This window comes from Aulonocara stuartgranti (assembly GCF_965226115.1).
Source record: "Aulonocara stuartgranti genome assembly, chromosome: 18".
NCBI classification, from domain to species: domain Eukaryota; kingdom Metazoa; phylum Chordata; class Actinopteri; order Cichliformes; family Cichlidae; genus Aulonocara; species Aulonocara stuartgranti.
The window spans coordinates 16,391,387-16,417,187 of record NC_138954.1 but is presented as its reverse complement, the minus strand read 5'-3'; the positions used below and the strand labels follow the sequence as shown (position 1 = coordinate 16,417,187).

General features: G+C 41.3%; 4 protein-coding genes across 10 annotated transcripts in view; 1 reads left to right on the top strand and 3 right to left on the bottom strand.

Moving 5' to 3' along the window:
* The window catches only part of agap3 (ArfGAP with GTPase domain, ankyrin repeat and PH domain 3), a 118,005-nt gene extending 112,081 nt beyond the window's left edge, over positions 1-5,924 (top strand). For all 3 annotated transcript variants that reach the window (XM_082513324.1, XM_082513325.1, XM_082513323.1), the window contains exons 17-18: positions 1,714-1,969; positions 2,939-5,924. In XM_082513324.1, the coding sequence (XP_082369450.1) occupies positions 1,714-1,969; positions 2,939-3,163 (481 nt within the window). In that variant the 3' untranslated portion in view covers positions 3,164-5,924. The remainder of the gene's footprint in view (positions 1-1,713; positions 1,970-2,938) is intronic.
* A 4,569-nt stretch (positions 5,925-10,493) lies between these two features.
* Positions 10,494-12,877, bottom strand: gbx1 (gastrulation brain homeobox 1). The gene is made up of 2 exons (XM_082514803.1): positions 12,038-12,877; positions 10,494-11,382 (listed from the first exon to the last, which is right to left on the bottom strand). The coding sequence occupies exons 1-2, from the start codon at positions 12,486-12,488 to the stop codon at positions 10,868-10,870; spliced, it is 966 nt and encodes a 321-aa protein (XP_082370929.1). The 5' UTR covers positions 12,489-12,877; the 3' UTR covers positions 10,494-10,867.
* A 1,668-nt stretch (positions 12,878-14,545) lies between these two features.
* Positions 14,546-24,009, bottom strand: asb10 (ankyrin repeat and SOCS box containing 10). Of its 5 annotated transcripts, none has more exons than XM_082512741.1 (7): positions 23,675-23,710; positions 23,223-23,576; positions 19,011-19,112; positions 17,149-17,416; positions 16,225-16,729; positions 15,596-15,709; positions 14,546-15,228 (listed from the first exon to the last, which is right to left on the bottom strand). In XM_082512741.1, the coding sequence occupies exons 3-7, from the start codon at positions 19,096-19,098 to the stop codon at positions 15,043-15,045; spliced, it is 1,161 nt and encodes a 386-aa protein (XP_082368867.1). In that variant the 5' UTR covers positions 19,099-19,112; positions 23,223-23,576; positions 23,675-23,710; the 3' UTR covers positions 14,546-15,042. The 5 variants fall into 5 exon arrangements, with proteins under 5 accessions (XP_082368867.1, XP_082368864.1, XP_082368866.1 ...); XM_082512738.1 differs by having other exon boundaries at positions 19,011-19,483; positions 23,488-23,576; XM_082512740.1 differs by having other exon boundaries at positions 23,488-23,576.
* Positions 24,010-24,123: 114 nt separating this feature from the next.
* Positions 24,124-24,763, bottom strand: h2bk1 (H2B.K variant histone 1). The gene is made up of 2 exons (XM_082512742.1): positions 24,550-24,763; positions 24,124-24,450 (listed from the first exon to the last, which is right to left on the bottom strand). The coding sequence occupies exons 1-2, from the start codon at positions 24,661-24,663 to the stop codon at positions 24,214-24,216; spliced, it is 351 nt and encodes a 116-aa protein (XP_082368868.1). The 5' UTR covers positions 24,664-24,763; the 3' UTR covers positions 24,124-24,213.
* Between the last annotated feature and the right edge of the window lie 1,038 nt (positions 24,764-25,801).

Below are 25,801 nucleotides of genomic sequence, written 5' to 3'. Positions count from 1 at the left end.
GAAAACACTTTGTATAAACGTTCCTTTCCTATGATGAACACAGGGAATGCACTTCTGCTGATATAAATTAGTGTGTGCTTCAAAAGTTTATTATTTGCTTTAATTGACTTTTTATTGGTTAGCGCTCCCTTAAACTTTTCCCCTTTTATTTTCGGCCATTTTTTTGCAACTATTTTCACGTATGTGTGTCTGACCGTAAGTCTGTTTACGTGTCTGTATGTTTCAATATATGTACTTATCTTCACTGCGTAAGTTTTATTAATACTGTGAAGCACCTTATTTTTTGAAAAGTGCTATACAAATAAAAATATTATTATTATTATTATTAACCCACAGATTTTTAATCTGTCCAAGAAATATCCAGCTGTTCGGGAAAGAAAAAAAAATATTTGTGAGCTATGTTTGGGCATTTCAGTTTGTGGGGAAATTGGCGAGGGACCTACAGAGTGGAAAATATTAACAGATAAACTAACAAAACTCACAAATGTAATCTTACATGATGGGTAGCTTAAACCAGAGCATGTAGAACTGACTTACTTCATTTGTGTAAACCAGGTCTTTATAGTAAGCTGATACATACACAATGTTATTCACTGTGTAGAGACAGATTCTTCCACTTCTCATCCAAAGGTAATTTTTTAATAAATGATGATGAAAGCTGGCCATTATTTGATGATGAAATACAGTTGAATTGAGTTAGAGTATCCGTTTGTACTTGCTGCTATGCCTCGACCCGCTGATAGAGAGTCCCACGAGAGCCTTGTCACTCTAGCCAGCGTTGCTGCTTTAACTTATCCTTACAAACCTTCCCCGTTCTGTCACTCACCCACAAATCCAAACAACAGCCTCTTTTTGCTCCTCTTATCACACCGACTGACAGGGTCACCGGGTTAGTACCACACTGGGCATGCTCAGTCATTCGCGTATTGATATTGATTTTTTTTTCTCCCCCTTTCCTATTTGTACAGTTTGTATGTGGGCACAGAATGAAATGGGGGGTCAAGATGGAGAGCAATAGATAGAATTCTGCCTGGTGATAGAGGATGGAGCCTTCCCTCATCCTCTATTCTCTGCTGCGGGCTGGAGTGAAGAAGCCCCACATCCCACTGTCCCTTTCTGGCTGCCATTCAGCCCCATCGATCTGACTCAGGGCCCAGCCACCCCAAGGGAGACTGGGGCTCTGAGACACACTGCCTCTTTTGTGGAGGGGATCCACCAGTTCAGACTGACAGCCGACAGTGCTGATAAAAATACGTCCCCCGCCTTCCCGTATTGTCCACAGCAGACATGCTGTTCAGGATGTGTAACCTTTAGAAAGCTGGCCAGGCTTTAACGGTCATGCTGACGACCATAATCACTAGAAACTGGAATATTGCCCAAAGCGTCACACCCTTTGGCATTCTCTCATCTTTCCAGCACATCTTGCTGTATTATTTCCCACTGTGATAGTGAAGGCTAGTCACTTTCCTGTGCTCTAATAATTTAGAAATGTCACTGCACTCCGGTGAGTCTCTTAGGCCAATTACTCTAATATTTCCCCTGTGTGTCTGCATTTCTCCTTTTGTACATGTCTTTGCCTTTACGTCAAGGCCTCTGAATTATGAGATACGTTTCGAGAAAGTTCTTTAACTTGGGTGCGAAATTGCTCATAGCGTGTTCGTCATGTTTCACCCTGCCTGACCTGCGTTGCCCCTGTCATTTCCTTCCCTCCAGGGAAGAGAAGGAGCGCTGGATCCGAGCCAAGTACGAGCAGAAGCTGTTCCTGGTGGGACTGCCCCAGTCAGATGTGCCTCTGGGGCAGCAGCTGCTTCGGGCGGTGGTGGAGGATGACCTAAGGTTGGTGGTGCTGCTGCTGGCCCATGGCACCAAGGAGGAGGTTAATGAGACCTACGGGGATGGAGATGGACGCACCGCTCTGCACCTCTCGTGCGCTATGGCCAATGTAGTCATCACACAGCTGCTCATCTGGGTGAGTGGGCTCCACTGAGCGTTGTTGGGAGCATTGTTAAAGGTGGATGAACATTTGAAGCAGTGAATTCTGCTTTCACAGCAGAGCATTTGCAACTGTCAGTCATGGAAAAATTATTTTTAAATTTACTTATTAAATGATTTTAAAGTAATTCAAAAGGGATTTTAGGGGAAATTATCTGGAAATCTACACAAACTACTGTTTCATTGTATGTTTTGGTATAAATAGTAGCACTTAAGTACTTAGTATTAGGTGGCATTTTGAATTGGATGGACAACAGAGGTATTTCAATGAGTAACTGGGCATAATTTCACAACATGGAAGAATTCATTTGGCAATGTGGAAAAAAAGAGGAGAACCTTGGGGGAAGGCAAATGTAGGAGGCAAAATATTATAGAATATTAGTATTTTCAAGTATATTATAGTATATTCAAGTATAAAAACGGCACTCACAACTTAGCAAAGAACCATTTTTTAATTAGTCATCATCACTATGTACAGAGGAGATAAGGAGAAAACAGTGTATACAAGAACTGGACTGAAAATCAGCCCTAACAGGTCTCAGTACATAAGGAGGTCATTACAATGTACAAAGCTTGCCTAATAGAGGCTGTGTCATACATACAGGTGTTCATACCAAATGTTGGCTTTTGTGCTTGTTCAGATGTAACAACGTCTTTCTTATATGCTGTATTTCCAACTTTCTTAGCAAAATACAAAGAAATGGGGGGTGGAGGATGGCTCAAGACTGCACAGTACTGTACCACCCCACCAAAAAAGGGCTTTTCACAGAGTGCTTTCAGGGAAATCAAAAACGTATCACATTATTACTAAATCTAATCAATGAACCTAAATCATAAGCATTAATTCCAGAGGACGTGCCAAAAATAACGTGTAGTTACTTGTACTTTATGCTTATGTCCTAAATTTGGCCTTTGTTCTTTTCTTGCCAACCATTCTCTCCCACAGTACGGTGTGGATGTGAAAAGCCGAGATGCCCGCGGCCAAACGCCGCTGTCCTACGCTCGGCGGGCTGTGAGCCAGGAGTGCGCGGACATATTACTCCAACACGGTTGCCCCAACGACACCAGCAGCCTGACCTCCGTGCCCACACCCAACATGAGCCGCCGCAACCCCAACATCAACAACAACAACGCCCAGTGTGAGCTCAACCGCAGTATCAGCATCATGTAGGAGCCAGAAAGCAGCTGCAGACGAGCACCCACCTAAACCCACCCGTGTCTCCTCCCAGTACTTCCTCCTCTGTTTCTCACACTGTGTAACCCAAAACCAGTACGCACGGATAGGTATCAGGAGTGACGGACCTACTGCAGATATTCCACCGCGCTGACAGAAGCGGGAGCGTTTGGGGTTTCGGACATTGTACATTGTTTATTTTATATTATTATTTTTTATTCCTGTTGTTTGTTAAATTTATTCAATCTCGGTCTGAAGTGATCACGATGAGCTTTAAGCTTTTTTGTTTTTTAAGCGTCAACCAAACAAATGACTTACTTTGGCATTCATACCTACTCTACGAAAAGCATTTCCTTAATGCTTGAACATTTCCTTTTTATGTCTTCCCCTTCTGCGATGTGAACTGATTATACAGTGTGAATGAGAAACTTCCTTCAAATTTCCAATCCTAAGTGTAATAACATAAAACTGTAAAGAATAGTTTTAGAAGTGACAAAACACTGATGTGGGAAAGAAACTAAATCTCTCTTGATATCAGTGGCTGTTGCAGGCTTTCGTAATGATGCATGTCTTCAACACAGCTATCAAACTCTTGACATACTATTCATATACAAAGGCAAAGCAATTATAGTTAAAGAGTCCAAATGATTTAGATACTTAATTTACAGGGAAATGGATTCAGATCATCATAAAGGAGTTGATTGCACAATTCCTATCGGGTGAAATTGAGTCATTTCCTTCGCCACCCTTATTGTGATGCTCGGGTAAAAGTGTCCGTGACTACAAAGGAATTAAAGGGCATAATGTTTTATGACCAGTGAGCCACATGGCTTTGTACGCGTTCCTCTTCAATCAGAATTCATTCAGATTCAAAGGTTTGATTAAAGCAGTGAAATTGTGCCATTACAATCTTTTTGTTGGAGTAATTTCCCAAATGACAAGATTGTGTTGATAATTGACACAGATTCGCGCAATTTCATCCCGTGAGCGTCCTGGAATATCCACTCGCCTCCTGGGGCCGAAGGCTGTCGTATTTGGTACTCTAAAGAAGACTTCCTCTGTTGTTGCTGTGAAATGCATATACTGGTACTGTGTGTGTGCGCGCGCGCGCGTGCGTCCGTACACAACGCTACGATACGTCTGTTGTTGAAAGGACGCCAGAGAGGAGACAGAAACTGTCAGTGACGATTTGGGATCATAACTGTGTAACAATGTACAGACCACTGTAAAAAGTAGTTCTTCTTCCTTTGCCTTATTCCTTATAAGAAGTTTGAACTTAGTCGATGAGAAGCAGCCTTTTACCTTCTCCTTAAACCTCTGTGCTCTCCCCCTGAGAACCTGTCAGCCCGAAAGCAGGGCGCTAACAACGCGCATTCACGTGACTGACGTGAGACATTTAGGGATTCAAATGAGCAAAGATGTTCATATATATAGAGAGACGAGTATAATTAGTTTGCATTATTACAAATGTACAGTATTCCACAGACGTGATAAGCCAGCTCATTTAGAGTAAGTGGGACTCGGACGTAAAAATGACTTTAGATGGAGTCGGCACAATGTGGGTGTATTTCTCCTTTTATTAAACTGCCATTTGTGAGGTTTTAAAACATCTTGATTTTACGTGTTTACATAGGCAGAATGTTTGTTTACAGAGCAAGTTATGAACTTGGTACCTTATCTACATGGTTTCGTTGTTGCGTTACAGTATTCCTGTTTTCAGAGCCTACTGAAAATGACCATGGGGTCAAAAGAGGGTTTTGTTCATCCAGGCGATGGAGATACTGTAAAGGAAAGTTTTGACATTTAAAAAAAATATATGCTTATTTGCTTTCTTGATGGGAAGATTGTGTACAGATGTTTTTCCAGAGCAGCCATATGAAGTAGTTATCAACCACATTTGGTAAAGGTTCTACTTAGGTACATTGCACCTTGTTTACAGAGCCGTTACCACGATGGAACTAGGCTTAATAAAGAAGTTACTCCATACGTCCCTATATTTCTGGGGTTTCTTGCTCTGGAGTTTATGCACACCTAACAGTCGTATCGATCTTCCTGTCTTCCTCCCAGCAAGAGGCGCATAAGCATATTTAATAAAATGTCAAATTAATCTTTGAAGACATCCCCAAAAGAAATCAAACTGACTTCTTTGAATTTACTAGTACTGTAATGTGATACTGGCCTTATTTCTGATCTTTACTTGACCAACCTGTTTCATTGAGTGCATTTTGTTGTCCAAGGGGATCAGTAAGAGGAGTTAAGCGTGTACAGTGATTACCCTTATTTACATACTGTAGATGATTTAAAAAAAACACTAGAAATCTGCCTGTTTTTCCCCTGAAAACAAGATGAAGTGTAAATATTAGCTTAATGCTTTTATCTGAAGACAAACTCCTGAACTGAAATGGTTTTCGGTCTTCCTGACCAACAAACCGTATTTTGATATGTTTTGTTTTGTTTGTTTGTTTCTTCTTTGGCATATTTTTTTAAGGTACTTCTGTTTGGTCTTGCCGTTATCCGACCATCTTTGGTACTTGTGTATAATGATGTACATTTAACATATTTATAATGCAGTATGTAAATATATTTTCTTGTTTTTGTTTTGTTTTTTGCTCATTTTCCTATTGTAATTCCTTTACATTCAGAACGTGAATCAAAAGCTAAAGAATAACTTGTTGTATGCTTGGATGCTTGGCTGACAGTTGACCTATTAATAAACACATAAAAACGATGTAGCCTTCCCTGGATTTAGGGAAATCAACGCATTTGTCTTGTGTATGTGTGTGTGTGTGTGTGTGTGTGTCGCTCACTCATTATCCATCACACTCCTGTCTCTCCCATCTCTTGTCTTGCTGTGCCTTAACGGTGAAGGTGAGGCTTTCTTTCAAATTAGAAGTCGCGTTTCCTCTTTTGCGTGTCCCTTCATCAAACTTCGTGTCCGAAACAACTCAGCCAGGCCTGCCTCGAGGTAAGTGAACCACCCTCTTCACTTCCTGCTCGAGGGACCCCCAACAGTTGCTGAAAGAGGATTAAGATAAAGAGCTGGGCTTAGTGTCAGGCAGCACAACACTGTGGGGAAAACTGAAAGATCTGTGTTCAGAGGAGTCAAGCCCTCACTAATCCACTTCTTATTTCCTGCTAATCTTGTCTCAGCATATCTTCATCCCCTTCCTCTTTCTGTTGGCCAGCATTGTTTGCTCTTTATCACCTGGTTTCTCTTTAGTTTCTCCTCTTCCTCCCTCTGCGCTGCCTTGAAATGGAGACTGACTCCCCCATGTCACGCTTTAAAGCTCTTAAAAACAAATTTTCTCAACCAACTTCCTTATTAGTAATTGGGTAGTATTGTCTTTGCTTACTTCACCTTGCGGATTAGTGACCTTCCTCTGGAGTCTCCTCAGAGGGAGGAAATTAATAGGGCTAATTTAGAATAACATTATCACCAGCTATCCTTTAGCAGCATTAGATGGGAGGTGTTCGGTTGCTGTCATGAAAAATCAAATCCATCTCACATTCCTTTGAACTTATTTTCGTTTATACTCCTTCTCTTTTTGGCCTCTATGCACTAATCATGAGATATATATCTAACAATTCCTCCTGTTTGGCTTTTGATAGCAATGAGCAACTATTTGGAGGAAAAGTTCAGCTTACAAAGAGCTGAGAGTTAACTCAGATTAAGGTAGCAGGCCATGAAACCCAGGGAATGTAAAAAAATGATATCAAATGAACCTTTAAAGGTAGTCTGTGGGACTATTGCAAGATCAGGTAACACTCTTGTGTTTTGTTTAATAATAATAATTGTAGATTTAAGATTTATAAACCTTCAAGGTCTTTAATGTCAAAATTTAAAGGGTTTACTCGCACATATCTAAACTAGTGCTTGTCTGTTCTTACCTAGGGAGAAAAAAAAAGGTCTTGTAATTTATTACCATGCCTCGTGTCTTGGCAGACCCCGGCCACTTGTGTTTGTTGTGGTGAGACTGGAGCGCTTGTTTGCACCGCCGTGTGTTTTGATATTTCATCAGGGCTTGCTAAACAGTGAGGAGGGCTCTCTGCCGCCCACCTCTTCTCAGACAAATTGCCTCCGAGATTGCAGAGGTGGGTCTGAGGCTGATGGATGGGCACACAAAGACCTGACGAGACCATATTTGCAAACATTAAATCCATACTTCCCTTATGCAGAAGCTGCTTGGCCGCAGGTCACCGGCAGTGAGTGATGCACCCAGTCCTGATATGAATGCTGCATCAAGGTGGCACTGAACAAATGTTTATCTTACATGTTCCTTGCTGCCTGTCCTGATGTGGATGTGTTCTGTTGCTCCCTGTTTTTCCTCCTCTTTTCAATCTTGCAGTCTCTTTAACCAGTAATTATATCCTCTCTTGCCCTGACCCTCTCTCCTCTCCTGAATCCCCCACAGACTTAAACATCCATTATCAATTCCAGCTCCATCATGTCTGAGCAGTACATCCATGTTGCACCCTGCCCTTCCTGACTGCCCCACGTCTCCATACTCATTTCCCCATCCTCTCAGTGATCGACCTCTCTTTCCCTACTTGCTGCCCAACCTGGCTGCTTCATACCCACCGTGCCATCTTCCTCTTCACCCTCCTCTCACTCCTTTGTCTTATATAAACGCTCTGTTCCCATCACTCTCTCCCTTTCCCTCCTTCTTCCCTTACTTTTTCTCCCCTTCCCCGTTGGCTTTTGCCTGCATTTTGCTGTTAATTTGCCTGAGAATGCATTAGCTGTAATGAAGGCTGAGGGCCGAGGGAATCCTCCAGGGTTCCATTAATCATCCCCCCTCAGACAGGCAACCTTGATTACAAGTGGCAAGAAATTCATTAGAGCCGGGCCTCTGACAACTCTTATCTCCGCCACTAGATCTGACTCATTAGGCAGCCAAATTAAAGCTATGATGGCCCTGATGAAACTCATCGCTTGTTTATCTTGTGCGATTTGATGCATCTGCCCATACATCACTGTAGCCACGACCGTCCGGACCCTCCCAAGAAGTCAGGCCTCCAGTCGGCGCTGAGCAGCCTGCACACTCACACAACCAAGCCAGTAATGAGCTCCCTCGCTTTCCTCCCTCCCTTTCTCTCTCTCTCTCTCTCTGCAGGTGGGAATGAGGGAATAGTTACACGTCTTTGCTGGAAAGAACTTCTGATATTTCAATTTGTGATTCAAGTAGCACAATGGCAGAATATGGAGTCTCGAGATTGAAGTGTTTACTGAATGTGCGGCTTAAAAAGAACAGACTGTTAGAAACTTTGAATGGATTAACACAGTAACCCGAGAAACTCCAGTCTGCTACACATTACTCTCCTCCAGAAAGCTTCTGCACGTTAATAATTCATTAATAATAACAGCAATATTATTTCTTTCCACACTAACAGCTCTAAACCTGCAGGATCTCAGTGATAACAGCCAGTGCCTATCATGAGTTTTGTCATGGCTCCTCATCGTCAGTCCCTCCATGCAGCGCATGCATGGGGTCTGAAATAGCTGTGGCACTCTGGCACAGTGACGTGGAAATAACCAACTATGTTAGTCAGCTCTTGGACCATAATCAAACTTCCACTGCACCTTCACACGATCATCACTCCTTGAATCCCCATGTGAGTGTCACAATCTTAATGCATGAGGTGGACGGTGAAATAAAGTTTACTACTCATGGGTGCCCGGGTCATGAAGTGTCTGTTTATGCTCTGAGGTCAAGCCTGTATTCAACAGAGGCGTGAGGAAAATTAAATGTAAAGATTATTATAGATGTCTGTTGCTATTTGAGATTAGTTTTTTTTTAAAAACCCAAACCCACCTTATTGTGGCAAAAGTTTAATTTCATGAAATATTAATTATCTGAGGAATCCTGCCCCATTATCATATTTCAAATGATAAATAAATAAACGTGATCTGACGTCTACTGAATCTTTCTGGAATCACGAAGACCATCTGATATAAAGTTAAAAAAAATCCAACATAAGGTTTTGTGCAAGCAGCTCAGAGACAGCGTGTAAACCGAGGACCGTGATGAAAGTTTTCACAAAAACACCAAGCCTTCCTCCTGTAATAGGGTAGCTGTTTCTGGTTAGAGATTATGTTAATACTGCTGGCATGTAGAGTACAATTTCCGATTTGATTTCATTTAGTACCGCTTTTATTCGCTCAGGTCTGTTTCTGTAAGTACAAGACGAGTAACTGCATTTACTAGCTACAGGTCTGTGTATGTATCCTGAAGAAAATCCGCGTTTTAGGAGCAACATAGCTTCTTACAATCATAACATTCATTAGAAATCAAACTTATAAATATCGTCTACTTCGGCCATTGAAACAAAAGATGAAATACTTCATATTTTAGTAAATCTCGAAAGATGTCGACATTTCTGAGGGATATTAGTTGTATTAAAATGATGCATAAAGTATCTCGTATCTATTAGGTGACACAGCACCAATAAATTATGCCTTCAAAGCGGACTTTAATGCGTCCTATTAAATGACTTCTTGTTCATATTTAGTTCTTTTTGGATCGATTTACAAAAAAACATTTTTAGCGCCACGAGATTAAAGAGCTGATGTCTGTTTGTGTCGGTGCAGTGGCTGATAGAGAAGTTCATTACAGAGTGTTGAATGTGCTCAGCCTAATGAGGATCCATCAGTTCAGTTGAGACAACATGGCCTCCTAAAGAGAAATCAATCACTGCTGCTGCTACCTTAAAAAAGACTGTTCCACGTCTCAGGTCCTTGATGTATCTAAAATAAAATAAAAATAAAATAAAATAAATAATTAATAGATTCTAAAAGAATTTGCAACTTCAGGAAATTAAGACTAACAGATGTGCAGCAGAAGCTATGAAATTACACAAAAACAGACATTAATGTGCTTCTAACGCCTCACTGAAACTCTCTAAAAAATGCTTTAAAAAGGTCTTCTAAGTCCAAAAAAAATGAACAGAAATATTTTTTATGATAAAATTTCAACGTTTCATCAGGATATATTTTTAGTCAAAACAGCCGCCTGACCGTAGTTGTTTTTTTTTTTAAATGAACTTGTTCAATAATCTTTCGTGATGTTTAAACAGTAAAGGCCACCTTTGTTTTCATTTTAGCGTAATCAAATGATTTCAACAGCTGTTGCTCTACATTTTAATAACAATGATTCAACCTGGATTCCAGCTTTCGTATAAAGCGATTTATTAGGTCAATATACTTTACAGTTGTCTCTTGTTTGGTCGTTAATTCCTTCACATTTTTTTTGTTCTTCCACAAATAGCTTTAAAAGGAGGTTTCTACACTTGCCAAACAAAAAACGCCTTAAGTTACATGCAAATGTCTCCAACAAATTGTACGAAACACAAAACAAACAAACAAAAAAATAAATCCAGAATAGCTTCATCAAATGAGGACATGCACATAACCAACAAAACAGTTTGGCCCTACATATAAATACTTAAAAAAATCTTTACAGTCGCATCTCATAGTGCTCATTTGTACCAGTTTTTACCCATTTATATTTACATATTAACAGAAACAATAAATAAAAATGAGAGCATATTGCCAAATAATTGGTCTGTCTGTGAGTAAATCCTCTTCTCCCTCAGACAAAATAATTGGAACATCCTTTTTGTGCTTCATGCGTTCAACAAATCAGTGGAACCTAGAGTCAAGTGTTTCTAATAATATTCTTTTTTTTGGATTTTCATCTCAGTTCATGGCCTGGTCCCTTGCTCTATTTGTTGATGCTGACTCCTCACAGCGAACCTGTTGACGTGCACTGGGATGGGGACCACAATTTTGGGATTTCTCACCGGTTCTCCCGACCGGTTGTTGACGTTGCCTGCTTTGATCCGTTTCCACTTGGCCCTACGGTTCTGAAACCAGATCTTCACCTGCACCTCGCTCAGTTTGAGTGCGTGTGCGATCTGGGAGCGTTCAGTCAGAGAAAGGTATTTTTTACAGTGAAACTCCTTTTCGAGTTCGAGTAGCTGCTCGCTGGTAAAAGCTGTTCGTCTCCTCCGGCTCTTCCCTGCTGAGCTGCCGGTCGGTAGCGCCTCCTGCGAGCCCGTTTTTAGTTTGCTCTTCTGGGACAGGGCGCCGCAGTTGTTGCCGTCCGAGAAACTTTCGTTCTCGCTGTCCGCGGAGCTGTCCTCTCGGTCGCTGCAAACGGTGTCTGCTGATTTTAGGTCCAGCTTCTCGTCGTCTGAACTGTAGAGTTTGGTCTCGCCTAAAATGCGAAGATAAACAAAGAACACACGCAAACATACGCATTTAGTGATTTTATAGTTTATGATCCCGCAAATCAGCGGTGACAGCTGCAGATGTCTCACAACGTTGGACGACACTTGGTGTGTTTTGGGGAAAAAAGGCTGGCAGAGATCATGTGAAAGAACTTTTTTCAGAAAAAAATTTCAGAAAAAATCAGATCAGTCATGCTGAATCATCAGCGGTTTGTTTGTGGTCACTCAGTTGTTCCATAAGTTTCCACCGCAACTGAGAAACTTAGAAAATGCTGCATCCACATATAGACTGGAGTTCTTGGCATTTAGCTCTGTTTTATGCTTTAATAAAGACTGGTTCAGAAATCATTCCAAATACGGCCTTTTAAAATAGCAAACGTGCCTGAAATGGCAGTTCCCTCATAAAGCTTCGCTTTATGCTGCATACTCGGGATTTAGTAAAATGCATTTTAATCAAGAGCTCTAAATGTGAAAAGATGAGATTAACTAGAACTATACACTATACCTGCTAATTCATCTTCACCCAAGAGGCCACTAATCTCCGCTTTATCGCATTTTACGCACAGTGGTCACTTTTACGCGGCAGCCCCCGAGGCTTAAATATAATGAAAGAGAATGACTTGTAGAAGTGGTTGAGCCTACCTGATATTGTCTGAAAAGTTTCCGAGAAGTTGAGCATCTCAGAGCTCTTGTCCCGGCTGTGCAGCTCCTCGGAGTGTGGGCTTTCTTGCCTTCTCGCTCCCGGGTCGGCAGCGCTTAAACGTGGACCAGGCAGCTCTTGTGGTGGATAGAAACTGTCCGGGGGATCCGAGAAACTTGGCATCGTTGTTGTGAGCGCAACCATGGACGGCACCCCCTGTCCCAAACTGGCACAGAACGTGTTGGTGAGTCGTCCCGCAAAAGAAGCCAATGGCGCGAGTGGAGGTATACCAGACGATAAAGGAGAATGGGATAAAGCTTGTGGGATAACCAAAGGTCTGTATGGCATGAACATAGGATAGCCCGTGTAGAGCAGGTGTCCCGGTCTGGGCTGAGGGGTCCCTATCAGGGAATCGATTGAAAACGCCGTCCCTTGCCCGCCTGGTCGCTGCATTTTGCAGGCAAACACTTTTGTTCGGTGAAAACTTGAAAGCAAATGTCCTTCCGTCGACGACGAGCAAAACTTTCAGTTTAAAGAGAGCGTGAATTGAAAGTAGATCCTCTGCTGTGTTGTCATCCCTGGAAGTAGACCTCTTCTTCGGATATCTGCGCTCTAAATGCTTCAGTCAGTCGGACGCTTTGTTGTGTGCACCAGCGCTACCCTTTCCCTCTTATTTGTCACACACTGAGACATAAACACACGCTCCCTCTTTCTATCTGTCCCCTCTTTCCAACTCCTCCCTTCACCCCTCTCTGATGCACAGTGTGTGTGTGCGCGAGGAAAGAGAGGGCGAGAGCGCATTGGTTATCATCTGCAATACAAGAAGAATGAAAAGGGGGTGTTTCCCTGGGGGCTCATCCATCTTCCTCAAATTACGCTTCATTTCCTTATTCAGCCTCTGACTTTTTGGCCGTCTTGAGAGGCGGTAGTTTCCCAGTGGAGACCAAATAGACGAGTCACCCCCCTCATCCACCCCTCCTCAAGCCCTCCTCCCCTTTTGCCAGGTTCACCATTGACTGCAAAACGGTGTGAGAGACTGTTCCAGCCCTTCCCCTTCTATAATCGTTGACCACACCAACCCAATCAGCTATTATTAATTTTGATTGATGATAAGTAATTACTCTGGATTCAAGGGACAGCATAAAACAACGGTGGCTTTTGTTGAAATATTGGGACCGATGGGCATCAGAGTCGGGAGGGAGGAGAGGCAGATGTTTCTCCCATTCTCCGCGGCTAAAAACAATGCGTTTGGCTTCAGAAAGAAGAAGTGCCACGACAATCGCTCCCCGGAGAGAGAGCAAGCGAGGTAGAGAGAGAGCGAGAGAGAGATGCTGCTTGCGAAATTAGATTCAGATAAAAGCCGTTTGTAAGGTCAACTTCAGTGTGGACACAGACTCACAGTGGCTAAAGTTACTACCGGTAATCCCCAAATCTAAATCTATAAATCTATAAACTTTAATCTCTTTTGCTGGCCATATGCCAATTAAAACAACGTGTGCTTTTTTTCTTTCTTTCTTTTTTTTAGAAACTAAATAAAGCACTAATTTTACTGTGCGCTTTTGGAAAAGTAATTTGTCCCTGATCAAAGTCGCATAGAGTGGGAAGAAAAAAAATCTCTTTTCTTAAGCACTGGTTTAATCGCAGATCATCTCACCTTTTAAATGGCAATGGGAACTGATGATGATTAGCCCTATTGAGTCCTGGGTGCCCGGGCTCTCCAACTGGTCGTCTGATTGCATGAGGACATAAACATATCACCACCGACTCTGATTAGCAGTGGAGGGCCAGGGAAGGCTAATTCTTATAATTGCAAGTGACTTCAGCAGCACCTCGCTTTGATCTACTGAAACCATTTGCCGAGCTCGTCTTCCTTTCTTTTTCGGGTTATTCTGAGTTTACGTTGCTGCTCTTTGCGCGCTTTGTGAACGAAATTCTGATTGCCTGTTTCATTTCTTAAAGACCAATTAACACTGTGTTAAAATAGGGCCTGTGTTCTCAACCTCTTTATGACTAAAAACAAAGTTTTATACGGCAGGGATATAAAAATGATACCGAACCTCTATCTGCTGTCTGTAAATTCACATTAAAGCTGTTTTCCCCCCGTGTAATAATTTTAAAAAGGTCCAGATCGTCTCCATCTAAACTTTTCCACCCAGTAAGTAATGGAACAGAAGAAGCGCTCTTTTTTTCGCCTGTGTTGTTCTAACCTCAAAAACCAAATCTAAAAATAATTTCACAACACACATTCAAATATCTCTAAAAGTTATTCAACATATTTCTGCTTAATTTGATTTCAATTTTAAATTTTTGAGGGCATACTGGATTGGATACCGGTGCTTCCTAAAATATTTTTGTGTTATAAATGAGTAATTTCCAGAAAAACGCGGCAATGACAAAACAGCCAGTAAACACACACAGAGAAAAATGACTACAAGCAAAAACATGACAGAAAAATATAAAAACACGAAACATGAAAAGAACAATGACCAGATCATGCAGCAGTAGTGGAAAACTTTATTTTCATTTAAAGCCTGTTTTAATCATATATTCATATAATTACAGGCATCTCAAACGATTAATGCAAATATTTTGATAGCAATACTCGATGTGCAAAACATAATTACTATGCTCCCTAGCGCTGACCTATGATAATAACTATGTATACAATTTAAAGCAAGTCGTCCTTTTTAAATTAAAGTGTAAAAGTAAGAGAAAAAGAAAAGAAAAAGTGATCAAAAAAGTAAAGAAAATATAAACCAATATAGCTGCAGCCCCACTGCATAATTTAATAATTCTAGTCTGTAGCGCCCTCTTGTGGTGCAACATCAAACGTGTTTCTGCGCTGAGACATGGATCAAAACATGACAGGAAACGACTCTGCGTCTGCCTCCTGAAAATCTTATGTATGGCAGCACGCAACCTAAAAAAAATCTGTGTATTGATTCACATTGTTGGACTTTTCTCACCATCGATATTTGGTACAAATATTCACACTCAGATTGGACTTTTAGTGAATGTATCCTCTGAAATCCAGGAGAAGATAGTTCTTGATGAACTTGGGCAGATCGAGCTTTGGGACCACTTTGTGTACCCGGCCTTCCAGGAATCTCCTGAGACTGCAGCGAGCCAAGTGTTGCAACGAGCGAGGAGTCATTTCCAGGGAGAAGACTGACTCATAAAATTCTTTGTGTTCCTTTTTTGGACAGAAACACACAAAAAATAGATTTAACTGATGAACTGATACTAGATTGATGGCTCTATATTGATGCTTTGATATTCTGAGTTTAGTTTTGCAATCAGCTTATATTTAAAAATGAATGATTAAAAAATAGCTTTCTGAATATAAAATAATGATAAATTACTTAATGTTCTTTTCATTTTTAAAAGCCCTCATATTTATAAGAAACTACAATATTTTTCTCTACCTAAGATGGGTTGAGATGGGTCACTTTAAAAGTATTAATTTAAAGACAATGAAGACTAAAACATTTAACTAAACATAATAATAATAATTAAAAAATGGTAAACCTAATTCATAATTTCACATTTAAAAAGCTTGCCTTAAACACCTCCTCTGACACGGACTCAACCCAGGTGTCCGTGACTTTGAGGTGACTGTAGGCATTCAGGAGAACCTCAACAGTGCGTGGCGATTTGGAGCAGTGCATCAAAACCTGCAAGGTGCATCACAACTCAGAGCAAAGCAGTACGATTTAAACAATCAACATTTAAGTTCACGAGCAAGCATGTGACTCCATAGAACTGAAGAAATAAAGTAATTAAACACTTGTGAAATGAACAGATTGGTCTTCCCTCCAGGGGTTTAACTGGAAATTATGCAATTAGTGCTAATTAATCTCCTATTAACACTTGCCTAATTAGGAACCAGGCATTTTGTGTAGTGCACGTGGGTTCACTGATAGTTGTAGTCTGTTTCCCGCTGTGAGTGCAACACTTCATGTTGTGCCATGAGATGGTAATGATTTGAATGTGAAGTTGTGAAGTCTGGAATATCGCAAGGAACAGTGTAGTGTTTCAAAGAAATCTTAGTCAAGGTGTTACATGTGCAGTACTTGCTAATTATGCAAAATGAGCCACCTTGATGAATAATTGGCTGTAGCCGTGATAGCATGCTTCTCCACACGTTTTATTCTGATTCCATGTAATATTCAAGCATTTAGGTCCCTACCTTCGGAAGAGCACCGGGCCACACCCGAATGGAGCCGTGGTTGAGCAGAGAGCGGACAATCCTCTCAGGACTATGGGAAATCTTGTAGGCCACCACCTTCAGGATGTTGTGCATTGGAGCTTCACCTCCATAGTCCATGTTGTTAACACAGGCCCCATTTTCCAGCAGCAGATCCACTATGTCTGGGTTCGCATTCTTACAGGCCATGTGCAAAGGAGTGCGTTTGTCCTGTTCCTCAGTGTGGATGTTGGCCCCTGCGTTTATCAGTATCTGACACACCTTGAAATAATTACGGAGATCCTGTGCCTCCTGGGGCTGTGAGCAAGCAGAATTGATGGAGGTGAGACCCTCATAGTTCTGTTTGTCCACAGCAGCTCCATGACGCAGGTACAGCTCAGTGTGGTCTGGGAGGCCATTCCTGGCAGCCACATGGAGAGGAGTGTCATATTCATCTACAGTGCAGCCGTTGATTGCAGCTCCATACTGAAGGAGATACTTGGCACATCTGCAGACAGGATTAATAGAATCAGGTAGATCAGTTGTTCCTACACTTTAGATTTTTTTTCCCTTTCAGATTCAAAGGCATTTTAATGCATTATGCTTTTTGTCAGCTGTTTATATTACAGCAAAATTTACAACTAGGGGCAGCAGCAGTCCCAAATTTAATATATTTTACTGTCACTTGTAGCTTCACCTCCTGCTCCTGGAATATGTAACTCCTGAAGGAGGAAATGACAGAAACAACAGAATGTTTACTCTGCAATAAATACACCTTTTGCTCAGGTAAATATACTCAGGGGTTTTGTTTGCTTTTATATAACCTTGCAGCTACAAGGATACAAGTTCAAGTACTGGTGCTTAAGAGTGACTGAACTAGATGAGGAATGAAAATACCCTTACATAGTTTTACTGGATTTCACTTACTCAAGGGATTCAGGGCTTGTACAAACATGCAAAGGCAGAAGGCCGTCCTCTGAGACAGCATTGGCATTGGCACCGTGCATCAGCAAGAGTTTGGCACACTCTGGTTGGCAGTTTTCACAAGCCTCGTGCAGCGCAGTGGTGCCGCCAGGTGCTAGGTCAACATCTGCGCCGCGCTGCAGCAGGAGCCTCAGGCAGTCCGCGAAGCCTCGGCCAGCTGTGATGTGAAGCGGTGTCGTCAGCTCCTGCTCATAAGTCAGTGACCACAGTCCTGCCAACAGGGAGCAAAAGTGTCATGAAGCCAACATTGAACTCAAGCCATAAAGTATATATGTCACATATATGCTTCAGCAGATATAGTATACAGCAGGGGTGACAAAAATAAGGCCTGGGGGCCAGAATAGGTATGGCAAGGCTTCAATCCAGCCCAGGGGATGGCTTTTGGAAAACATTAGATAGGGAAAACATTTTTGGAAATTCAACTGTATTTTTATATGTTTTACAGCTTTTCCCGCTATAAACTAATAGACATAGTTAAGTAATAGATAAAGAATGAAATGACAGAGAAGTACCTGTTTTTCTTGGTTAAAACATAAAACTTTCAGTGGAACAAAAACCTTAGGTTTTTAAATACATGATAGTCTGAGCTACCAGGCATTTTTTTGTACTTTTACACATTTATCATGCGGGAAAAACTGAGATGTCATGTTGAAACTACACTTCTTTATCTTATATTAAGGTACCTCTGGGATCAGATGTTTGGTTAAACATCCTTACACTGACAAAGTTGAGTTTCACCCGTCTCGCCCACTTAAAATCAAAGTGGACTGTATGTAACCCTCAATGTAATTTGGCATCCCTGGTATACAGCGTAACATTTTAATGTACTCATAACATGTTTCATCAAAATCTAGTTTAACCTTGCTGATGCAAGATTAAACATAAAAATTAAGGACCTACTCAGGCCTCTGTAGTTAAATCTAAAGTTCTTCCACTCCTCCAAGTTGCTGGTGTCATAAATTGCATCAATAAGGTAGCCATACTCATCATCATCCACGATACCGAGGATAGTCAGCTCATCGCCCACGAGCAAAGAGTTCCAGAACTGCAGGATACAACCTGTAGCCTTGGCTGTGGCGATCACATCTTCTCTGTATTTCTTTTGTTTGCGCCACTTCACTCTAGGTGCTACGTAAGCCATATTACAGCGAGCTAATTTGTTTTTAAAATGTATTAGTTGTGAGGTTTCTCCTGAAGCACCACTTATGCAGGTTGTTTGTGCAGACAGGGCTATTTCAGGGAGGTGTTATGTGATATTGTGCTTGACCCTTTGAACCAGTGGCATGAGAGCCAATGACTGCATTGCATGTAACCTGCCTAATTATCCAGCTAATACAGTTTTGCAGTCTAAGAAATTAGAAGTGACACATTATTTCGCAACAACAAAAAAGTCCTTCATGATGTTTTGCCAGTGACGAAACAAGTTATTGAAAACGGACACTGACTCAGTCTTTAATGGAAGGGTCACAACTGAATCTAATGGATTGTCCTGTTGCACAGAACAAACAGATGACTCGCAGGTCTGATTATGTGGTGGGCATATGATGGTTTCTATAAATAGCTCTTCGGGTTCTGTGGCTATAAATATTGCATTGATTTATTGAGCGAGAGGCGCCAGATGCACGTTGCTCAGCAATGCACAGCAGTGATTTCTTTATAGGTTTTTGCCTTTAGTTTTTTCGTGAAATCACAGGAAATATCGGTTGTGTTCAAACCATTCTGATTTTGGATGCCAATCTCGAGAAAATACGGTCCGATTCATGTGACTTCTTAGATCACTGATGAAGACAGATGTTGTCTCTTACCTTCCCCTCTGGCAGCCCAGCGCATTTCCCCTCCCTGTGGCTCAATGATGAGGTTTGCTGTGGATCCTCTAGGAAAAAAGTGCTGCATAGCCTCCAGGTCTCCTGTATACAAAGCATTGTGGATGACCACATCGTGGCAGACAGCTGGTGGCAGGGACTTCAGCAGTGCTCTGTTGTTGGCCTCCTTCTTCAGCATATAGCTACTCAGATTATGAGAGGCAAGTTGCCTGCTGTACTTGTATCTCTCTAGCGTGTCCTTGTCAAGTTCAAGAGAACGCAAGGCCATGGACGTGAAGACAAAGCTGCCTCTCGACATGCTTGTTGTGCGATATGTGTATGATTATGTCTAACAAGTCCCTTCTCTCTGTTTCTGTTGTTATTTCACTCTCTCTGGCTGATGTCCACTTTGTACCCGCCGGCTGTTCACAGGGTTGATTCACCGAGTTGTTTTGATATTCGGCATGAGACCCTCCCTGCAGCGTGACAAGTAAATGCTATTTTTATGTCTCACACGCAGCCACTCAAACCTCTCCTGTTTGCCTCCAGCAAAGTTATAAAGTCTCTCTGTTAGGCTGCTAGTATCAAACCCAGTGCATGCTGTTTTAAAAGTAATACAATGTTTACTAAAATTACATGTAATTTAGCAAAACTTTACCAAAAGGAGGCTTAAAAACTACTGATTTTCAGTGTGGTTCTTTCAACTTTTCCTACTTTAAATCTATTGAGCATAATAAGTCTGAAAAGTCAGTGGATGTGAACCTTTTTGTCCACTGTTCACCTTCACTGTTTTAACAAAAAAAAAAAAAACATGTTAAAAAATAAAAAATCTCCGGACCTATAAGGTCAGATTTTGCCATGACATTTTTCTTAGAGGAAGAGCAAATAAGAATGCCCTATTTGTAAGCCCCTGAGTAGCTAGCAGAATGCCTTTTTCAGCTCAGTATTTTTTTTCCAAGAGCTTTAATGGATTTTATGTATCCACATGGCTCCCTGCATTAGAACATTAGGCTGAATGACTGGCAACCGCTGTGTCACTCTGCCCCACGTGTAGTGTTCTGATGGCGGAGGGACGGCACATAATTAAGCCTCTTAAGCCTACTCGCTAGGCATCTGACAAACATCTCTTTTGACTGATGAACAACCATTTTCCAGTAGTAGAAATTCTACCCAGCAGAAAAAAACTAAACAAAACAAAAAACCCAAAACAAAACAGATCTCACAGCTCTGTAGACACCAAGGATGGAAGGGTGACCTTCAATTTGACACCATCACCATCTAATTTTAGCAGTATTTGATACATTGCGTATCAAAAACACACTTTTTAAGGTGTATTTATCCGCCTTCATGTTGGAGTCTATTAAGATGCCTGCAAGCTCTGCGGAAAACAAAGTTTGCGCCACAGGTGGAGAAATACACGATATTGGCGAAGAGGTTTTACCTTCTTTTCTACTCGAAAACACAGAGGCAGAGCCGCATCTCATCTATACCTTAACGACTGTTCTGGTATGGAAATCAAGGTCATTTATTTTATGTTACAGTTGGTAATAGATGCCACATTAAACTGAAGGCGAGTAAGAGTTTCAACTTTGAAAACACACATTACCAGAGAGAGACTAGGAATATTGTTTTTGCGGCTGGAGTACATCCTTTTAAATGATATACATAATGAGTTTATAATATGCATCTGGGCTACCTCCTCTCTACTTTGATGTCTTCCAAATGGCCCGGGTGTCATCAGCAAAACATGTAGGCACTTTCCCGCCTCATTGACTCCCAAATGTATTTTAAATATCATTCCTGGTAACGCAATTATTTAAAACGCTGAACTAAACACTTACTAATGGGGAAAAAGACAGCCACTTCGATAAATTCATTTCTCAAATGGTGGGCATTCGTGTTTCCTTTTTTCCCCCCTTTCTCTCTCTGTGAAGCGGAGGCAACTCTGATGATAACAAAAAAACATCAGCAGCAGTAACACCCCCTGCCCTCACAGCCCCCTGTGGACATATTAAATCTATGGTTTCCTCACATTACCCACCAGTAGCTGCCTCTCCAAGGCTTTCTGCATTGTGGTCAACCACCTTCCTATCCCAAGGCAGTCAGTAAGAGGCTGGACATCAGCAACGGCCCTGATGAGCGCGAGGCACTTCATTTATGCAATCATAGGCAATTAGTTCCCTCTGATTATGAGGCTCTTAATGCTATTTTGAGTACTGTGTGCCACAGTACTACAGAAAGAAATTAAACTATAGCCCTCCCTCCACACTGAGCAGTCATTTAATATACTGGGAACATAATGAAATGTACACAGTAATTACAGTAATATTAAATGCTAATGTGTTTGCAATTGGCTCTGCTGTTAGCTTAAGAGAGTCAGAAAGACCGTGCAAGTTTAGACATGAATCAATTATCCATCAGGTGTTTCTTATCTTAGTGGTTTATGTGTTATTTCATGTTATTCCTATCAGAAAAAGCGAGATCAGTGCCTGAGCAACTCTGTGCTGGTTAATACGCTAGATACACATTTCAGCACATGCCTGCCATGAAGTTTGCATTCAGGTCGTGGAACAACTGATAAGAGATGATAGGCAAGTTTAATTGGCTATTGACATTATCTAAAGACAAGCTAGCTGTTGCACTTACTGTATGTATTTTCCGATTTTAATCCGGGCTCACTTGTTCTAATTTTCCTTGTATCATACTATAGTTCATCCAGTTGTATTAAGCTAGGCACACACAATCTGCTTTGCATATTTCATACCATTAAACATCTTGGATAACTAATCAGCAATGCTTTGCTTCTATACATGTGACACATAAAAGTCTACAACTGGGCTTAGGTGAGGTTTCCTGTTTGCAAATTTTCCTCAAATCTCATCACAATGCTTGAGATGTTGGTGAAGAACCTAAATGAATTTATAGAGCCTTGAATTGAACAGTAGCCCCAGACCATTCAGTGGAAGCATGATTACTTTTTCTGTATTCTTTCAGCCCTTAGCCCACTACCTATAATGTATTGTATGGGTCTTTGCAGATTCCAATTGTCTCTCAATGCACTGATCACCACGCAAATAGCCCTCTGTTTCATCATGACAATTGAGAGGTTCATATTTCAACCTAATAGTCCTGTATAACTTTAACCATCTATCACAACCTCATTTCATTGCGGTTGCAGTTAATACGCGCTTCCCTGCCAAGTGGAACATTTTCTAATGATGCACTCTCACATGAAAACAAGGCAAGTCATCCCAGGCTCTGCATCACTCACTAATGCACCCATCCATAATGTGTTCATAGCAGTCTGCCTAAAGGAGACAGCGATGACTACTACTAGGCATGGGCATAAGAGGGGATATGGGGAAGAGTGCAAGACACAAAACCTAAATGGCCACGATTATTATGAACAAAGTCACTGCCATTAAAGGCCGTATCACCCTCATAATAACGTCTCTAGATTTCATATCATTACCAAGAATACTAGGAAATATCTGAGATGGTATCTCAACAATAACAGTCAGTGGCAACCTGCATTATCACAGTAAGTCTGGCTTTGTGGGACGTTGATAAGTGCAGTCTAATAGGTGTATGTAAAGCCCGATGTAAACACCATCCTAATTAGAGAGACCTTTATCAGTTCCTCCGCTTTATGCAGATTGAACTGGTGCAAACGCTAGTGTCATTATCCTGTAATCAAGTAGCATTCAGCTGATGGTGCCGTCTCTTAAAAACCTGATTATAATGCATAACAAGGACACAGTGTTGCTTTATCTCCTCTGTTAGTTTATAAATATTTCAATTTTAAGGATGACCTAGCCAGATAAAGATCTTGCAGAGGTTTGCATGAACTTCATCATAAGTGAAAAGATTGCTGTATTTTAAAATATAAGTAAACAGAGGGCTAGTGTGTATTTAGTCAAAAACAACACAAAACAAATGTTGACAACATACCAAATTTCGAAACTTATAAACACCACTAAGTTTTCCTTCAATTAAGTAATTGCTTTTATTTTATAAAATTATCATCTCATTTTTTCCATTATCATGATGGACAAAATTTCAGAAATAACTTTTAAAAATTATTTCTTTTACTTTTTTTTCTTCTATTTTCTCGTAGCTGGACAGACAATCCGGAAATGAGTTCAAATGATTAGTGACCAAAACCAAAGACACTTTTTTTGTTTCAGTACATGGCATAAGTCAGCATACACTCACACATGTTAAATAAACCTCCCTTCATTCTTTCATCGTCGTCAGGGTTAACAGGATGACTTGCTAGCTAGCTAAGCTATAGTTTAGCTAATTTTCTAACGTCACTTTTCATAGTTACAACCGCTCAGGTGCTTCTGATAATATCAAAACTGTTATGACGATGACGATGTCTGAAGTGAAAAAGAGACTATTATTTGTGGTCGTACAGACTATGAGGTCTCGAATCATAATAGAAAGTATACGTTAAAAAAAATCAAGGCGATATTACCTGGCAGTGATCAGGTTCAAGTTTACATGGTGAAACTGGAGACACCTGTTTAAGTGCCCACCTGTGCCTGCTGCTGTTGTAATCTGCATCTGTAATCAGAAAGAAAGTGTGATGTCATGTTTTAATCAGAACCATGTTTTCAATAGGTTTGTTATGGACGGCATCCAGCAGACATATAGATCCATACATTAGACTGTACCGGTGAAATATGGCAGACCTCTACCACACCATGTTCGCTCATTGTGGTAAGAGAAAATTCGCTAATGGAGCTTAATTTGGACATTCTTGATATATAGAAATATTCAAGCTCCCCGACAAAACATGATAGCATTCAGTGCACTAATGGGTTGCTAAGGTAGAATTTCTAAAGGGTTATTGCTGTTGTATTGACTTTATTGGCTTTTATAAAAGTTATCAAGCCGGTGAAAGGAATGTTAATGTTTAAATGCGGAGTGCTACTGGCTTCCAAATGAGTAATTTCTAGTTTGCCATCACACTGCGGTATACAACTTATGCAAGGATGAAATGCACAAGTCCCCTTTGAAGGTGCATCTGAACGAGATAGATCCAATTACCCCATCTAGTGGCGACACCAGCCACGATGGCTTTACTTTATTGGGGGGGAAGAAAATAGAAGATCATGGCTTTGTGAAATATTTTAATGACCAGCTTACAAATCTGCCAACTCTCAAGTTTAAATTCCTCAACATAACGCACTGGAAGTTTTCACTTGGAGCTGGTGTACTTGGTGACGGCCTTGGTTCCCTCAGACACGGCGTGTTTAGCCAGCTCCCCGGGCAGCAGCAGCCTCACCGCAGTTTGCACCTCTCTGCTGGTGATGGTGGAGCGCTTGTTGTACTGAGCCAGGCGGGACGCTTCTGTGGCAATCCTCTCGAACAGGTCATTGACGAAGGAGTTCATGATGCTCATGGCTCTGCTCGAAATCCCCGTGTCCGGATGAACCTGAGGGCAGGAAGAAGGGTTGCCATGCAACTTAATTAGAGGACAAAGAAAACCGAGGCAGCCGTAAGGTTCGTTGCGCCTTTCTTCTTCTTCACCCACCTGTTTCAAAACTTTATAGATGTACATCGCGTAAGTCTCTCTTCTTTTGGCTTTTCTTTTGGCTTTTTTCTCAGTTGAACTCTTCCCCTTCTTTTTGGATACGTCGTTAGTCATGTTAACTAGTCAAAACTGCTATATCCACTTATTCAGGAGCGGTTATCCCAAAGCTTGGCTGACGGGCAGCTGCTTATGTAGCGTGCCTTAATTAGTCATTAATTTACTTCACCTGGTTTGCTTCTCTAGGCTAGACTGATAGACATCAAAGTATAGCCAAATACTGACCATGAGAACGGTTATTTATCACAATAGTATTATTCCTTTTTTCCTTCGTATTCTGTGTTTTAGTGGCTTTATTTATTTAGTTTTACATTTTTTATTGCAAGTGGAAGTAGATTTCTATATTTAGGATGTTGCGCCTAACAATGGTGTCCACTGGGTGGCGGACTTGCATTAGTTTTAAAGACTCGACATGCGCTTGAAAGCGGATTTCTATACTTGCTTTTGATTTAATTGCAATCCACTTTAATCTTCCTTCTGCCTCGTGGGTCATTAAATGTACCAAACATGTGGATGCTATTAAGCATCATAACATTTATCAACAACACCTCTGAGTTCCATTTGCAGTCATATCCAGTGTTTAGGTGACAATCAGCCAGACATGTAAGGTTATACGGTTTTCCGATAGATTAATGCGCACTGTGTTTATTAAAAATGCATGCCATTATGCGCAAGGTTGAATTAAAGCTTTAACCCCAGCCCCAAAGCCCAGAGTTCATTTTGTTCACAGTAGTATTTTTTAGTGTGACAAAATTAACTCTGCACTCTTAATGGGGCACAGTGGTGCAGAGGATTGGACTGCTGCAAGAAGGCTCGGTAACCCCAGGTGGCCAGCTGGCAGTCTTTTTGCCATCTCCTTGTACCTGTGAAGGTTTCCCCTAACCGCACCACTCTCCTCCCACAGTCCAAAATATGCAAGTTAGGTTTACTGGTGCGGCACGGTGGTTAGCACTGTTGCCGCACAGCAAGAAGGTCCTGAGTTCAATTCCACCATCAGGCCAGGGTCTTTCTGTGTGGAGTTTGCATGTTCTCCCCGTGCTTGTGTGGGTTCCCTCCGGGTACTCCGGCTTCCTCCCACCGTCCAAAGACATGCAACTTGTGGGGATAGGTTAATTGGATAATCCAAATTGTCACTAGGTGTGAGTGAATGTGAGTGCGAATGGTTGTCTGTCCCTGTGTGTTGGCCCTGCGACAG

What these genes read in the sequence shown, in the direction of transcription:
- gbx1 (XM_082514803.1), bottom strand. Translation starts at nt 12,488, where the DNA reads ATGCAGCGACCAGGCGGGCAAGGGACGGCGTTTTCAATCGATTCCCTG. An exon ending in AACTTTTCAGACAATATCAG is followed by an intron (nt 11,383 to 12,037) that starts GTAGGCTCAACC and finishes TTCGCATTTTAG; the next exon opens with GCGAGACCAAACTCTACAGT.
- asb10 (XM_082512737.1), bottom strand. Translation starts at nt 19,326, where the DNA reads ATGTCGAGAGGCAGCTTTGTCTTCACGTCCATGGCCTTGCGTTCTCTT. An exon ending in CTGGGCTGCCAGAGGGGAAG is followed by an intron (nt 17,417 to 19,010) that starts GTAAGAGACAAC and finishes CCCTGTTGGCAG; the next exon opens with GACTGTGGTCACTGACTTAT. An exon ending in ACAAGCCCTGAATCCCTTGA is followed by an intron (nt 16,730 to 17,148) that starts GTAAGTGAAATC and finishes TCCTGTCTGCAG; the next exon opens with ATGTGCCAAGTATCTCCTTC.
- h2bk1 (XM_082512742.1), bottom strand. Translation starts at nt 24,663, where the DNA reads ATGACTAACGACGTATCCAAAAAGAAGGGGAAGAGTTCAACTGAGAAA. An exon ending in TCTATAAAGTTTTGAAACAG is followed by an intron (nt 24,451 to 24,549) that starts GTGGGTGAAGAA and finishes TCCTGCCCTCAG; the next exon opens with GTTCATCCGGACACGGGGAT.